Raw genomic sequence first — 14,165 nt, forward strand, 5'->3', positions numbered from 1 at the left:
GGGAATTTCACATTTATAGAACATTAGAGATTATAAGGTCAATACAGAGAAGAATTTTGTGTGAAATCTCTTTTTCTGGTTATAATTTCAACCTCTAGGTTAAAAATTGAAAGTTTTTACTAATAAGGAATCTGCAGTTTATCCGATACCTTTAAAATGTGCAGTATAAATGGACATGGTTTTTAAAAAGTAATTTTTAGCATAATGTTAATCAATTTGATCATGTACTTTAGTCTGGATGAACTAAAGTTTGCTCAGAATTATACTATAAACTTCTAAGTAAACGTAGTGGATTTTTAACCCATATTTACTGATATCACTTCCAAAAGTACTTTTAAACTATCACTGAAATAATCTAGAGTTTCTAAAGGTAAAACTCAGAAATGAAATATTTTTATATTTCCAAAGGTTTTTTGTTAGTATGACCTCTTATTTCTGAAACACCTTAAATAATTATATCCTATAAAGAAATTTGTGCTTATCTGTTAGAATTGGGTTCTGTTAAAAAATATATATATTACTATTTCTTACTTGAGTAATTTTCCTAAAGCCTGAATGAAGAGTTGCCTCCACACAAAAAAATGTGTATCACCACTGTCCAATGTATATGAGGGAGGTGGAATATTAAAACTTACTTAGAGGTCTGCTTTAATTACTGATGACCATGGTAATCAGACATGTGGCTAATTTAAAACTGGGGATACCTCAGGGCATAATTACTATCCAAAGACAAAATATATGCAACTGATGTGCCAATATTTTTTATATGCTGTATTAAATGGAGGAAAGAAACTTCTTTAACCCTTGTTTGGTTTCTTAGGTGACTTTAAATGCTTATAAGAGATCAAAGTTTTCTACTCTGAGCATCCCAAACTCCACATTTACCCGGAGGAAGAAGCCTTGGTTGGATTAGATACACCTGGGATGACTGTGCATATGTCTTACGCTTAAAAAGGGAATTCAGTCTACAGAGAGAGAGGCTGGAAAGGATGTTTGAACCAGGGATAGAAAATATAGATAACTTTTGGTAACCTTATGAGTTTATCTTTGGTAACTCAAATAGTTTTTTTCGGTGTGGGTTTTTGTTGTTGTTGTTTTGTTTTTGTACTAGGGGTTGAACACAGGGGCACTTAACTACTGAGCCACATCCCCAACCCTTTTATTTCTTATTTTGAGACAGGTTCTCACCAAGTTGCATAGGGCCTCACTAAGTTGCTGAGGCTGGCTTTGAACTTTTGATCCTTCTGCCCGCAACCTCCTGAGCTGCTGGGATTACAGTGCACCACATGCCCAGCAGTAACTCAAATAGTTGATTATCAAATATTCTACTGAATATATAGTATTTTTTAAATTTTTAAATTTATTCTTTCTAGTTATACATGACAGTAGAACATATTTTGACATATCATACATACATGGAGTATAACTTTCCATTTTTGTGTTTGTACATAATGTGAAGTACATTGATCCTGTATTTGTATATGAACATAGGAAAGTTATGTCCAAATCATTCTACTGTCTTTCCATTCCCATTCCCGTCCCCTGGTCCAATCCAGTGAACCTCCACATGCTTATTGTGAGTCAGTATCAGAACACGGGGCCTTTGGGTTTGGGGCATTGGCTTATTATTAACATGAAGTCTTCGGTTTCATGCATTTACTGGCAAATGCCATAATTTCATTCTTCTTTATGGTTGAGTAATATTCCATTCTGTATATGTACCACATTTTCTTTATCCACTCATCTGTTGAAGGGCACCAACATATAGTATTTTCAAGGTTGTTTACCATTAGGCAGCCAGGTCACAAAACTATCTTATCCTACAATGAGTAAGAAATTGTGAAACTGTGGAGAAAGATCCAAGGACCTAAAACTTGTCCTCTCTAGATATTTTGTAGTTGATCACAATTTTTCTAGGGTACACAGAAATCTTCAAGAAATTATTATGTCAGTGCAGATGATATCCCTTTTAAGAAAACCAAATGATGTGCATGAAAATCTAAAGATTGGTTGATTTGTTATATAACAATTAAATTTATCAGAAGACTCATATAATGGGAATCTTCCTTTTATTCAGATGACTTCATGTGTTCAAAAATGTGACCTAGCCAACTTTAGAAAGACATTAATTTCTGTATTATTCACCATCATACAGGATGGATCTGCATTATATATGTGTTTTAACAAGCAACACTAACTTACCCACTTGTAACTGTGGTTTCTGTAGTGTATCAGAAGACTTCCAAAGAAAAATAAAGAGTAACCATTAGGTATTATATAATGGGCAGCTCTCTGTAGTCGAGAGTCTTAATGTTTCAGTCCCTAGAGTTAAGTTTGGGTTTAAGTGGTTTACTGTAGTACTTAGCTTGGCTCCCCTGCCTAAGTCTATAGGGTAAGAGTTACTGACCTGGATTTCTTTGGGTGGAGTAGTCACAGTGATAACTGCTCTTTTCTCTGTTCTGTTAACTCTTAGTTTTTATCTTGGCTGGGTTCTTAAAAAAAAAAAAAAAAAAAAAGTATATCATGTATATTTCTCTCAGCAAATAATTCTTATCAGAATGTCATGGTATTTTACTAAACCATACCGGAGCTTGTGTGGAATTTTTATATTTACATAAATTTACTTACCAAATAGTACACTTTTTCCATTTTCCAGTTCTGCCCTAGTTGCTGACAGTTATTGCCACTAGGAAGTGGCCTTAAATCTCTTCCTAGTTTAAGAGTCTTAAAGTATATTTGGAAATAGAGTCCTTACCTGTAATGAATGACATCCTAGATATTCAAGGACTGGTAAGGTCTCTGTTTAATCTTGGGTTTATCCATCTTAAGCCCTGATTAAGCACAAATCTCTTGACCCCTCCCCCGCATACCCAGCAGGGCTACAATTCCCAGTGCAGTCAGCTCTCCTGCTCTGAAAGGAGCAAAATGTCAGATGGGTTAGGTTAGAATCTAGCTGTAGTTAAGCAGAGAGACACAAGGGTACTGAGGCCTGAGCACCCCATACTCTCTCCTCCATCCTGCCACAAGTTGGTGAGAGTGTGAGGAGCCCTGCCTATGAGCACACCTGTTTCCTATGAACTTCTAACACCTGCTTTGTTTTTACAACCTCCCTTCCTGTTCTATTTGTCCCTGTTTCTTCTGCTCCTAGGTGAGTAAGTGCAGCCAAAGAAAGGATGCTAATGTGGTTTTTCTTAACTAGAGGTGGATTTGATCAAGAGGGCTTCAAATTACAGAATGAAATTTATCTGATTTTGCTTTTAAATTCTTTGGCTTATAGGAGCATAACCAAAGAGTATGCATATTGTTCAATAGTGATCATTTTTGCTAAATTGTAATTTCTCAAGAAATAATGTGACTACCTAAACTCATCATTATGAGTATGGTTTTCTAAGGTCTATCTATGATTTGAAATTCAAACAAGCCTAGATTACTGTCATTTGCTCCAAAAACCATTTTTTCTAAATTCTCTGTATTCATAAAATTTCCACCATGACCATCTTGGAAAAATGGCACACATAAGTGGGTTTTGGGGATACAGGGTATGGATACTTTTTAAGTTTTAGGTGGACAGTGACTAGTCTAGCCTTATTTCTGGTATTTTATATTACCATCTATAATAAGTCACTATATTTTTCAGTTCATTTCCACCTTTAGGAACTTAACAATCTCAGAAAATTATCTAATGATTCTCTTCCATTTCTAGTCAAAGTGATTCATTGATTTTGACTATACAGTAAATCAGTTGTTGCTTATGAAAGTTTCATAGTGCCAGTGAGTCTCAGAGGCATCTACTGAGTCTCATTTGCTCTCAGGAAGAGAATGTATAGTTTTCCTTCTCAGGGGAGCTAAGTATTACACTGCTTCATAGTCATTCTTTGCATCACATAATATTAAGATTTGACATGATTATTCTTAATTGACTTGGGTTGGACAGATATTTATAGAATTTGTTTCTGCCTTCAGATTTAATGGTGTACAGGCTTTGAGAAGTAAGCAAATTAAATTTTTCTGGTGCTGTTATATATCACTTTTTAGAAAATAATACTGTACAGAGAATATAGAGTTATATCCTTGGTAAATTCAAAGGTTTTGGCAGTAAGGGTCTATCTGACTCAAACCCTTCTCTTTAATTTCAAATTCTCCATTCTTTATCTTTCCCCTTTCTTCTCAAAATTTCTCTTACCATCAAAGCAGAAATTTTAGAATTCATTCATTGCATTTCATTGAAGCCTTATATGCCAGGATAAACATTGGGAATGCAGTAGTGTATACCATAGACCTTGCCCTTTCACAGAATTTATTATCTAGTGCAGGGATCGGGAAACCAAATCCAGCCCACCATCTATCTTTATATATGAAGTTTTCTTCTTACCCCCAGACCTGGGAATTGAACCCATGGCCTTGCACATGCTAGGCAAGTGCTCTACCACTGAGCTACATTCCCAGCCCTGTGTATGAAGTCCTATTGAAGTTTAAATTGTCTGTGACTGCTTTCACACTACAATGGCAAACTTGTCTGCAAAACTTTCTTGTCTGCAAAGCCAAAAATGTTCACTACTCGACCTTTTACATAAAAAGTTAGCTGACCCTTGCCTTCTTTGGTACTGATGGAGACATTATATAAATGCAGGTTGGAGCCTGGTAAAACCATCAACCTTGTTAAGAAGTATAAACTCTCCTGAAGGTGGTGGGCTACTGGTGGAATGTTGTAATCAGGGAAGTTAAAATTGCTTGTATTTGAATTTTAGGAAAGTCACTACAACTGCTGTGTAGAAAAAATGATGAAGAAAGGTAGTAAATTCATGCATCAAGATGAGGAGTGCTAAGTTATGGTGGTTAAGAGAAGAGACTCTTGAGCCAGCCTGTCTGGGTTTAAATTTTGACTTTGACCACATACTGATTCTGATACAGATAACTTCTCTGTTAGATTATCTGTCTGCATGATAATCATAGTACCTAACTCACAAGATTAAATAAGTTAATAAATGTGATATATTTAGAACATAATTTTATAATCATCATATGACTACTTTTTGTGATAATGTTGTTTGGACGTGAGAGTGGCTCAAATTAAAGCTCTGGCAGTGAGGATAATGGATGTGCTCAAATTTAGGAGCTACACAGATGACAGAATTGACAGGAATTTAGGATCAGAAGAAATTGAGGATGAAGTGCAGGTTTAGAACTTCATCAGTTGAGTGGATGGTGGTTCTAATTCTTGAGGTAGGGGAAGACAATAAATGAAACAGATACAGGGTGTGAGGTAAATGGCAGCTTCAGTTTTGGGGATGTCAAATTTAGTCACCAGAGACATATAAATAGAAATGTTCAGGAAGCAATTGACTATAAGGTCTGGAGATCAGGACTTTTATATGGGCTGGTAAAATGGATATAGGGATCATCAGAATAAATCTGGTCACTAAGCTTGGAAGAGAATGAGGTGATCTGGAATGAGGACGGCATGGCAAATGAACTTCTCACAGAACCCTAAAGAAAACCAAGAGTTTAAGGTTGGACAAAAAAACATTAAGTCAAAGAAAACTCACAATAACTTTTAGAAGAAGATAAACATGAAATTTGAATCCATCAAAACTTCTATTGTTGAAGTGGGTGAATTTGAGAAATATTTAAATTTCTGATTTTTATATTAGTATAGGCCAACCGAAACTATAGCATCTGTTTCACAATTTGGATAGGTTGGGTACATGTATCAACATAGTCCATATTCTTCTAATATACAATTTTTCTCCTGTGAACCATTGTTAATTTAGTGGGTGCCCAGACAAATTAAGTCATAGTGTCTGAGGGTAGAACACAGACATCAGTATATATTTTAATATATATTTTAAATCCACTGAGGTGATACTAATGCTGGGAAACACTGTTTCGTGAAAAGAGTGGTTCTGGCCTAATCAGTACTTCAGACACAAAAGCTCTCAGGATCTCTGACTGAAAGATCTGCATAGATGATGAAGAGGGTTCAAACAGAAAAGAGAGGTTCTCCTGATGAATATCCTTGTGGGCAGAACCTGTTTTTGCCTGTGCTACTGCTGGAACGGGGCAAACGAGGGATTTGGTATTAACAACCCAAGCTGACTTGATTACAGTTTTTCCCATAGTTGTGAATTCAGCTAAACTCTCACTGAATAGAAAAGACTGAACTGGGCCTGTAGAGTGCATAGTCTCACCTTGTCCTTCTGCCATTTGGGGCATGAAGCCAGCTGACTGATGGATGAGTTCCATCTAATACTCTTGCCACCATATGGCTGTATTACTTACTAAAGGTTATATTTATCATACACCAGATGCCTGTGAAAACCATTACTATACAACATGACCTATTAAGTATCTGTTTTAATCAAAGATCCTAGAAACTCATTGCTCTAATCCTTAACAGTATTAACCCTTAACAATATTAACATTATTAAGAGGTCTTTGATAGTTAAGTTTATAAAGAGATGAGTTGTTTTTTTTTTTTAAGTGTCCATTTATTTATTTTGGAATAGTATGGTGAGGAAATAGTTTATTTCTTGGTGGTTCTGTTCTACCCGGAAAGATATCTTCTAATGTGAAGTCCTAACAAAATGACCTGCTTGCATTTTACATTTTAAACTGTTTTATTGCTACCTCAGCCTTACTTTAAACATGAAAATTTGTATCATAAACTCTACTGTGGTGCTTTACCTTCATGTACTCATTGTATATCCCCCTCCTTTTGTATAGGAAGACAGAGATGTCAATAACCCCATGCCCAACCGAGGAGGCAATGGATTAGCTCCTGGGGATGACAGATTCAAACCTGTGGTACCATGGCCTCATGTTGAAGGAGTAGAAGTGGACTTAGAGTCTATTAGAAGAAAAAACAAGGCCAAAAATGAACAGGAGCACCATGCTGGAGGAGATTCCCAAAAAGACATAATACAGAGGCAGTATCTCACATTTAAGCCTCAGACATTCACCTACCGTGATCCTGTGCTACGCCCAGGGATCCTTGGTAACTTTGAACCCAAAGAACCTGAGCCTCACGGAGTGGTTGGTGGCCCTGGAGAAAAAGCCAAGCCATTGGTTTTGGGACCAGAATTCAAACACGCAGTTCAAGCCAGCATTAAAGAGTTTGGATTTAACATGGTGGCAAGTGACATGATCTCACTGGACCGCAGCGTCAATGACTTACGTCAAGAAGAGTAAGCACCCATCCTCTTCTTTCTAAATTTGGGGCAACTATTGTTTTGATAGATATTGAGATTGTTAGGAATGGAGAAAATATTTATGCCTTTATTTCAATTAAATAAGAGGACCTTTGGTCAGCAAAATAAGCTGAAAGATGAGAACCCTCCATATTTTGTCTTCGTATTGAAGGTACAATGTATAAAATGCTGGAGTCTTCTATATCAGTACTACGCAAACAAAACATGGTCCCCAGACTGACAGCAATCTATGAATTTTCTTTTTGTTTCTAGCCCACAGTTAGAAAATGAGCTTGAACCAGAATGAAAATAAACTATACCATTAAGTACTTTGTTTAGTTCAGCTGACAAGTTTTTGATAACAAAACTTCTTCCACATGTTGATTTTCATTCTGGAGCAAGCAAGCTCCTTATCTTTTTGTGAAACAAGAGCAGATACCAATACTGCTCTGGGTATCTCATATAATTAAGTAGATTTATGTTTCCTTTAATTTTTTTCCTCAGTACTGAAGCAGGAAATTGAAGCACTTAAATATATACAAAGAAGGAACATTCAGATAAAACTGTGGCCTAAACTTTCAATTTTTTTCATGTGGTATAATTTTAAATGAAGAATTTCCAGCTCTTAAGTTGTGACAGTGACTATTGAATGAACTCAAAACTTTTCTCTTTCAGTTTATTCAATAATTGTTTCTCCTAGTGTAGGATCTAAAAAACTTTTTTGATGTGTATGCAAATCTATTTGCTACTGCTAGAAAACTCTCAAAATATATTCCCAATGATGTATTGTTAGCTGTCTTCATTATAAAAGGTTAACACAGCGGGCGCCCAGACCCTCCCCCATTCTCACACAAACACACACACACATGCTTCACCATCTTTATAATCTAAGTAAAATTCCATACCTAATGTAGTACTGCTCAGTAGATTTCAGACACTCGCACACTTATTGGTAAGAATGAGAAGAGGTGAATGAAATGTGCGTAGAAAGTAGGAGTGGAAGTATAGCACCATGATGGTAGAAAACGTGATGTCTTATCCAGAGAGGAGTTAGTGCCACATGGGACTGTGAAGGAAAATCTTAGAGCATTTATTCCTTGTAGAGACTTGCCTTATCATAGGGTTGCTAGATGTAGCCCATAAAAATACCACATGCACAGTTAAATTTCAATTTCAGATAAGTAGTGAAAAAATTTTAATATAGCCCCAATATTGTATTGGACATACTAATTTTTTTAATGTGAAATCCAAATAAACCGAATGTCCTTTGTTTTATCTGGCAGTCTTTCTAGTCAGGAGATAAGGGTGGTTGTTGCAGTTAGAACTGTTTGGTGAGTACCCATAAAAAGATCTGCTGTCCCAAACCTACAGGGTGTCCCAGTTATGTTAAGAATAGCACTCAGTCATATACTCCATATGTACAGAGGGACTTTGAGAACTTTTGGCATTCTCATACCATATTGAAGGAGGAAGGAAAGGGAGGGGAATGAGAAGAAGAAAGACTCTACCATTCATTGACTTCCTACTTCATGCCAGGATTTACTGTAAATTATTGAATTCTTACAACTGAACCATGAGCGAGTTCTTACCTGTGTATGTAAAGTCTGAGGCTCAGAATGATGACTTGTTTATATATACCCAGCAAAGTGGCAAAGATGTGATTCTTCCCTAGGTGGCTTGGTCTGAAAACCCCTTCTCTTTCCACCACACCACACCTAAGGTATGTTTCTTTCTAGATAGTGTAAGATGTTACAGTTAGAGGGTGAAGTTGGCAGTGTGCAAATGGAGATTTTAGCACATAATTTTATATAAATATTAAAAAATACATAATTTCATACACTAGTATAAATCTAGCTGGCTTTTCAATCTAAGAAATATGCTAAGGATATCAAATTATGTACAGGACTTAGAGCTGTGCACAGGATTTAGAGCATCTTCTATGTCTCCCTCTCTGTTACCTCTTACATCTAGTCTTGTCAGCAAGGCCTCTGGTTTCTACCACCAAAATAGAGCTTAGATCACTTCTGAGGTTCATTTCCATCATCTCCACTGCCACCACCCATGTTCAAGTGACCACGATCTCTCCTGGAATCTTGCAAAAGCCTTCTTACTAGTCTCTTCATTACTATTCTTACCTCTTACTGCCTATCGTTCATACAGAAACTAAGGTGTTCTTTTAGAACCCCAAAGATGGTCTGTTAGAAACCATTATGTTGCTTTCCCATTGCACTTAAAATAAGACAAAGCTCCCACACTGCAGCAGCGTCTATGTTGAGACTCTGCAAGCCATGATCTGCCTTGTGGACCTCCTTTTATTCCCGTACACCTCACCCATAGCGCCCCAGCTGTGTTGACCTGGCCCAGGGCCTTTGCACATGCTTTCCCCCCTCTTCCATGAATGCTTTTCTTCTTCATCCTACTGCCAGCCCTTTCCCATCCTTTAGGTCTCAGTTGGACTTCTCTAACTATATTGTCTAATTTATTAATGCCCCATTTTATTCTCTTTTACTATTCCCTGACCATTTTATTCATAGTGTTTAATAAATTTTACACTTAGATACTGGTTTACTTAGTTGTTTAATGACCATTTTTCTCACTATGTGATAAACTCCTGAGGTCAAAGACTTATGTCTGGGGCTGGGGATGTAGCTTAGTGGTAAAGCATTTGCCTAGCACATGTGAGACCCTGGGTTCAATCCCCAGCAACACACACTTTCACGCTACTATCTCTGTTTTCTTTACTGGGTACTCCCAGTTACTGACACGTAGGAGCTCAGGATTACCAAGTTGGTCAATATCTCTTGAGAGAATGAATAAGTGAGTGAGTGAGTGAGTGAGTGAGTTAAGGGAGTACTCCAGTGTTCAGCCCTTGGCTCCACCACCGCATGTGAGATCTTCAACATGTTGTTATTTATCCTTTCTCACCTCACTTACCTGATCCCTAAATGAGATTAGCAGCAGTAACAACAATCTCAGGATTTACATTAGAACTAAATAACCATAGACTAAAACTCTTATTACAGCCCTGATGGTCAGAAACTTAAGTACTGTTAGCTCCTTTTACAGCTGTGGTACTAAGTTCTCTTAGTCGTTTCTTCTCAACTTTGGAATGTTTTCAGTTATTATCTAACTTCAATATTCTTTGTTGCCTTTTGAAAGGCACCAGTGTCCCACTCTGCCTTTCCTACATCACCTTGCTTCTGCTCGTAGCTCCTGTATGGCAAAGCCTTCATCTGTCTTTTGAAGATTTTAGACACACCAGCTGCGGGGCAGCCAACCTCCCATCTGAGTCCTCCCAGCTCCCCTGCTGTTTCCTCCCTGTCCTGCCCATACCCTTTCTCCCTGCCCTTGTGCTTCCTCTCCACCTCCTTTCCTGTCCTCCACCTTTTTTCTCCTTTTCTGCTTTTTCCTCCCTCCCCTCTTTCATGCGTCACCAAGACCATCATTTCCCGTGTTCTTTCCCCTTGCACTTCTAGAGGCAGTGCCTAGATACAGGGTGTTTTATGTTTTTATGTGTCATTTTATATTTTGTCTCCAGTCAAATGAAAGGACTCAAGCAAATGTTCCTATGCCTTTATTTGAAATTCTATACTAGTGATGAAATCTTCTCTTTTTTAAAAACATTTCAAGGCCTGGGGGTATAGCTCGGTGGTAGAGCTGCTTGAGTTCCTGGGTTCCATCCCCAGCACCACACACACACACACACACACACACACACACACACACACAAATGAATAAATAAATAAAGAAAAATAATTCAAAGTATTCAAATGTAATAATCCTCAGAAATAATTTTGAATTGAATCCATATTACATTTTAAGCTGGATTATTTTTTTCATAATTTTTAAAATTTGTTCTTTTTAGTTATACATGACAGTAGCATGTATTTTGACATATCATACATACATGGAGTATAACTTCCCATTCTTATGGTTGTACATGATGTGGAGTTGCACTGGTTGTGTATTCATATATGAACATAGGAAAGTCATGTCCGAATCATTCTACTGTCCTTCCCATTCCCATTCCCACCACCTCCCACCCTGTCCAATCCAGTGAACCTCCACCCCATCCGACCCCACAGCCTATTATGAGTCAGCGTCAACATAACAGAGAGGCATTCAGCCTTTGGGTTTTGGGGATTGGCTTATTTCACTTAGCATGATAGTCTCCAGTTCCATCCATTTACTAGCAAATGCCATAATTCCATTCTTCTTTATGGCTGGGTAATATTCCATTGTGTATATGTACCACATTTTCTTTATCCAGTCATCTGTTGAAGGGCATCTACATTGGTTCCAGAGCTTAGCTATTGTGAACTGAGCTGCTATAAACATTGATGTGGCCGCATCACTAGAGTAGGTTGATTTTAAGTCCTTTGGGTGTATGCTGAGGAGTGGGATAACTGGGTCAAATGGTGGTTCCATTCCAGGTTTTCTGAGGAATCTCCATACTGCTTTCCAGAGTGGTTGCACCAATTTGCAGTCCTGCCAAAAATGTAGGAGTATACCTTTTTCCCCACATACTTGCCAACATTTATTATTACTTGTATTCTTGATAATTGCCATTCTGACTGGAGTGAGATGAAATCTCAGTGTGGTTTTAATTTGCATTTTTCTAATTTTAAGCTGGATTCTTCCTCACACTTTTTAAAAATTCAGATAGGTTTTATTCCTCTTTGAACACATAAAAAGTTCAGTGTAAGCTGGCTACAGTGGTGCACACCTATAATTTCTGATATTTGAGAGGTTAATGCAGGAGGATTGTCTACTTCAAGGCCACCCTGGGCAACAGAGTAAGACCCCCTCTCAAAAAGAAAAGAAGAGAAAAGGAATGCAAAGCAAAGTATAACAAATAATTTTTTAAGTGGAGTTATTCATAAGTTAGAATGTGGACAATCTTAAAAATGTTCTCTAAAAAAACAAAAACAAATTTTATATGTTATCTAACATGTATATTAGCACCTTCCTGCTTTACTGACAATATATTGAAAACATAGCATGTTTTCATATCTCACATACAGTTTCCCTCATCTCTCATGGAGAATATGCTGTGGAGTCTTATCAGAGACTGGCTTGGTTTTGCAGACTTTCTGCAACTTTAGAATATAGGTCTTAACAGGCTGGTTCTCTTGCTTCTGTCGGTCACATAAATGAGCCACCTGCAACACTTAGCAACCAAGCTTTGGGCCGTTGGTCCAGCTGTGACATCTGACACTGTGGTTAACTTGTTTATTCTTGTGGCTGTTCCATACTCTTTTAGGATGAATGTTCTTTACCCTAGAAGAAGGCAGAAACTGCCCAGCTGCCAGCATGACTCATGCATATGATAGCTTTGAATTACATTCACTGGTTGAGTAATTTACTGGTTGTTGATTGCTTGTGAAAAGGATGAGTAACAGGATTTTTGAGTGAAATGGAGGCCTACATTTTTATTAAAGACTTGAGCAAAGAATGACTTCATCTGTTTTTATATACTTTCTTTTAATAGAAAGATATACATGATTTTCTTTACAGTTTACCAGGCATTAACTGAGTATCTCCAGGATGCAGGGCACCATGCTAGCAAATGCAGCTAATAGAAAACATAGTCCCTGCCTTCAAGAGACTCACTGTCTATACGCAGGGAAAAAGGAAAGAATGCCATAATATAGGGCAGAATAAAAGAGCCAAAGGAAAGTGTGAGCAAGATGATTGGGTTCAAAGAGTAAGAGGACACTTCAGGGGAGTCAGGGAATGATTCACAGAGGGGATACAAGGGAAGACCTCGAAAGGATACGTGGTGTTTTCCTAGGAAGATGGAACACGGGCATACGACATGAACAAGTAGTATGGTTTACTTGAATCAGGAAGCATGTAGAGAAACAGAGCTGGGAAGATGACTAGGGCATTGGAAGGCCACAATGCCGTTCACAAAGTTGGTCTCAATGTGGTATTCAGACCCACTGATGGATGAGAAAGAGAACTTCAGGACTGTCAGACTGGTGGAGTGTCTAGAATGGATTAGAGGGTGGAGACCTGTTAGTGGTGAGTGGTATTGGAGTAGGAACTTCAGTGAAGATTATGGAACCAAAAAAAGGAGATTCAATGTGAAAGAACAAAGAGAATCAGTAGGCCTTGACAGGTGATGAAGTAGAGAAGAAATCAAAGATAAATCCAAGACTTTGAAGCCCAGTAATACAAAGAAGAATCCTGCCATTAACAGAAATAGAGTGTTTGGAATAGATCAACCACTCTGCTGAAGACTTGTTTACCTAAACCAGTCTGTCCCTGGCTTTGGGTGACTTCATGCAGAGCCAGGCAGGATGAGAAGGCTCTCTGGGAAGAGGTGGAAAGTTCTGTGTATGGATATGTTAAATTTTCTTCTAATAAAATTTGAGATTTTATTTCCTTTTTGTGAACTGCTGATGGAAATTATTCTTATCCTTCTTTTGCCCAAGAAGGCAGATAATCAGATATATTATCAAAGCTGCTTTGTTCCAAATAAATGGATTAAATATTTTGACTTGTTGAGCAAATTTGTCTGCTTCTAATATTTAACCTTTCCTGCCACTTAACAAACCTTTTGCATTTTGGTTTTATAGAGAGGTATCTTAGTTGCATTTGCAAAGTGAAATAATAGATGTGAAAGTGCTTTGAGAATTCTAAGAGCTATGCAAATGTTAATATAATTATAATTGTTATTAACTTCCTTAAGCTCACTTATGGGAAGTAGAGGTGTTTTTTAAAAACATTTACATTTATACACATACCTTATGCACCAGATAATTCTCATCCTACATGATTCTAAAGTAAATATTGATTTTTTTATACTTCAATTTTATTTAAGTTGAATTATGGTTGTGAGATTCATATATACATATATACACACACACATCATTGTGGACCACAGATATGCTTATGTATTTCTGTACTTTATTCCACTTTCTTTGATCAGAATGTATGGTGGGTCTACATGAATATCAAAACTACACTGAC

The 14,165-nt window shown here is 37.3% G+C and overlaps 1 protein-coding gene across 3 annotated transcripts in view; it reads left to right on the forward strand.

Annotated features, from left to right (window-relative positions):
- Positions 1–14,165, forward strand: part of Galnt7 (polypeptide N-acetylgalactosaminyltransferase 7) — a 125,035-nt gene that overhangs the window by 56,310 nt on the left and 54,560 nt on the right. For all 3 annotated transcript variants that reach the window (XM_047548444.1, XM_047548447.1, XM_047548446.1), the window contains exon 2: positions 6,724–7,184. In XM_047548444.1, coding sequence (XP_047404400.1) covers positions 6,724–7,184 — 461 coding nt within the window. The remainder of the gene's footprint in view (positions 1–6,723; positions 7,185–14,165) is intronic.

The sequence above is a fragment of the Sciurus carolinensis genome, chromosome 4, assembly GCF_902686445.1.
Source record: "Sciurus carolinensis chromosome 4, mSciCar1.2, whole genome shotgun sequence".
NCBI lineage: Eukaryota > Metazoa > Chordata > Mammalia > Rodentia > Sciuridae > Sciurus > Sciurus carolinensis.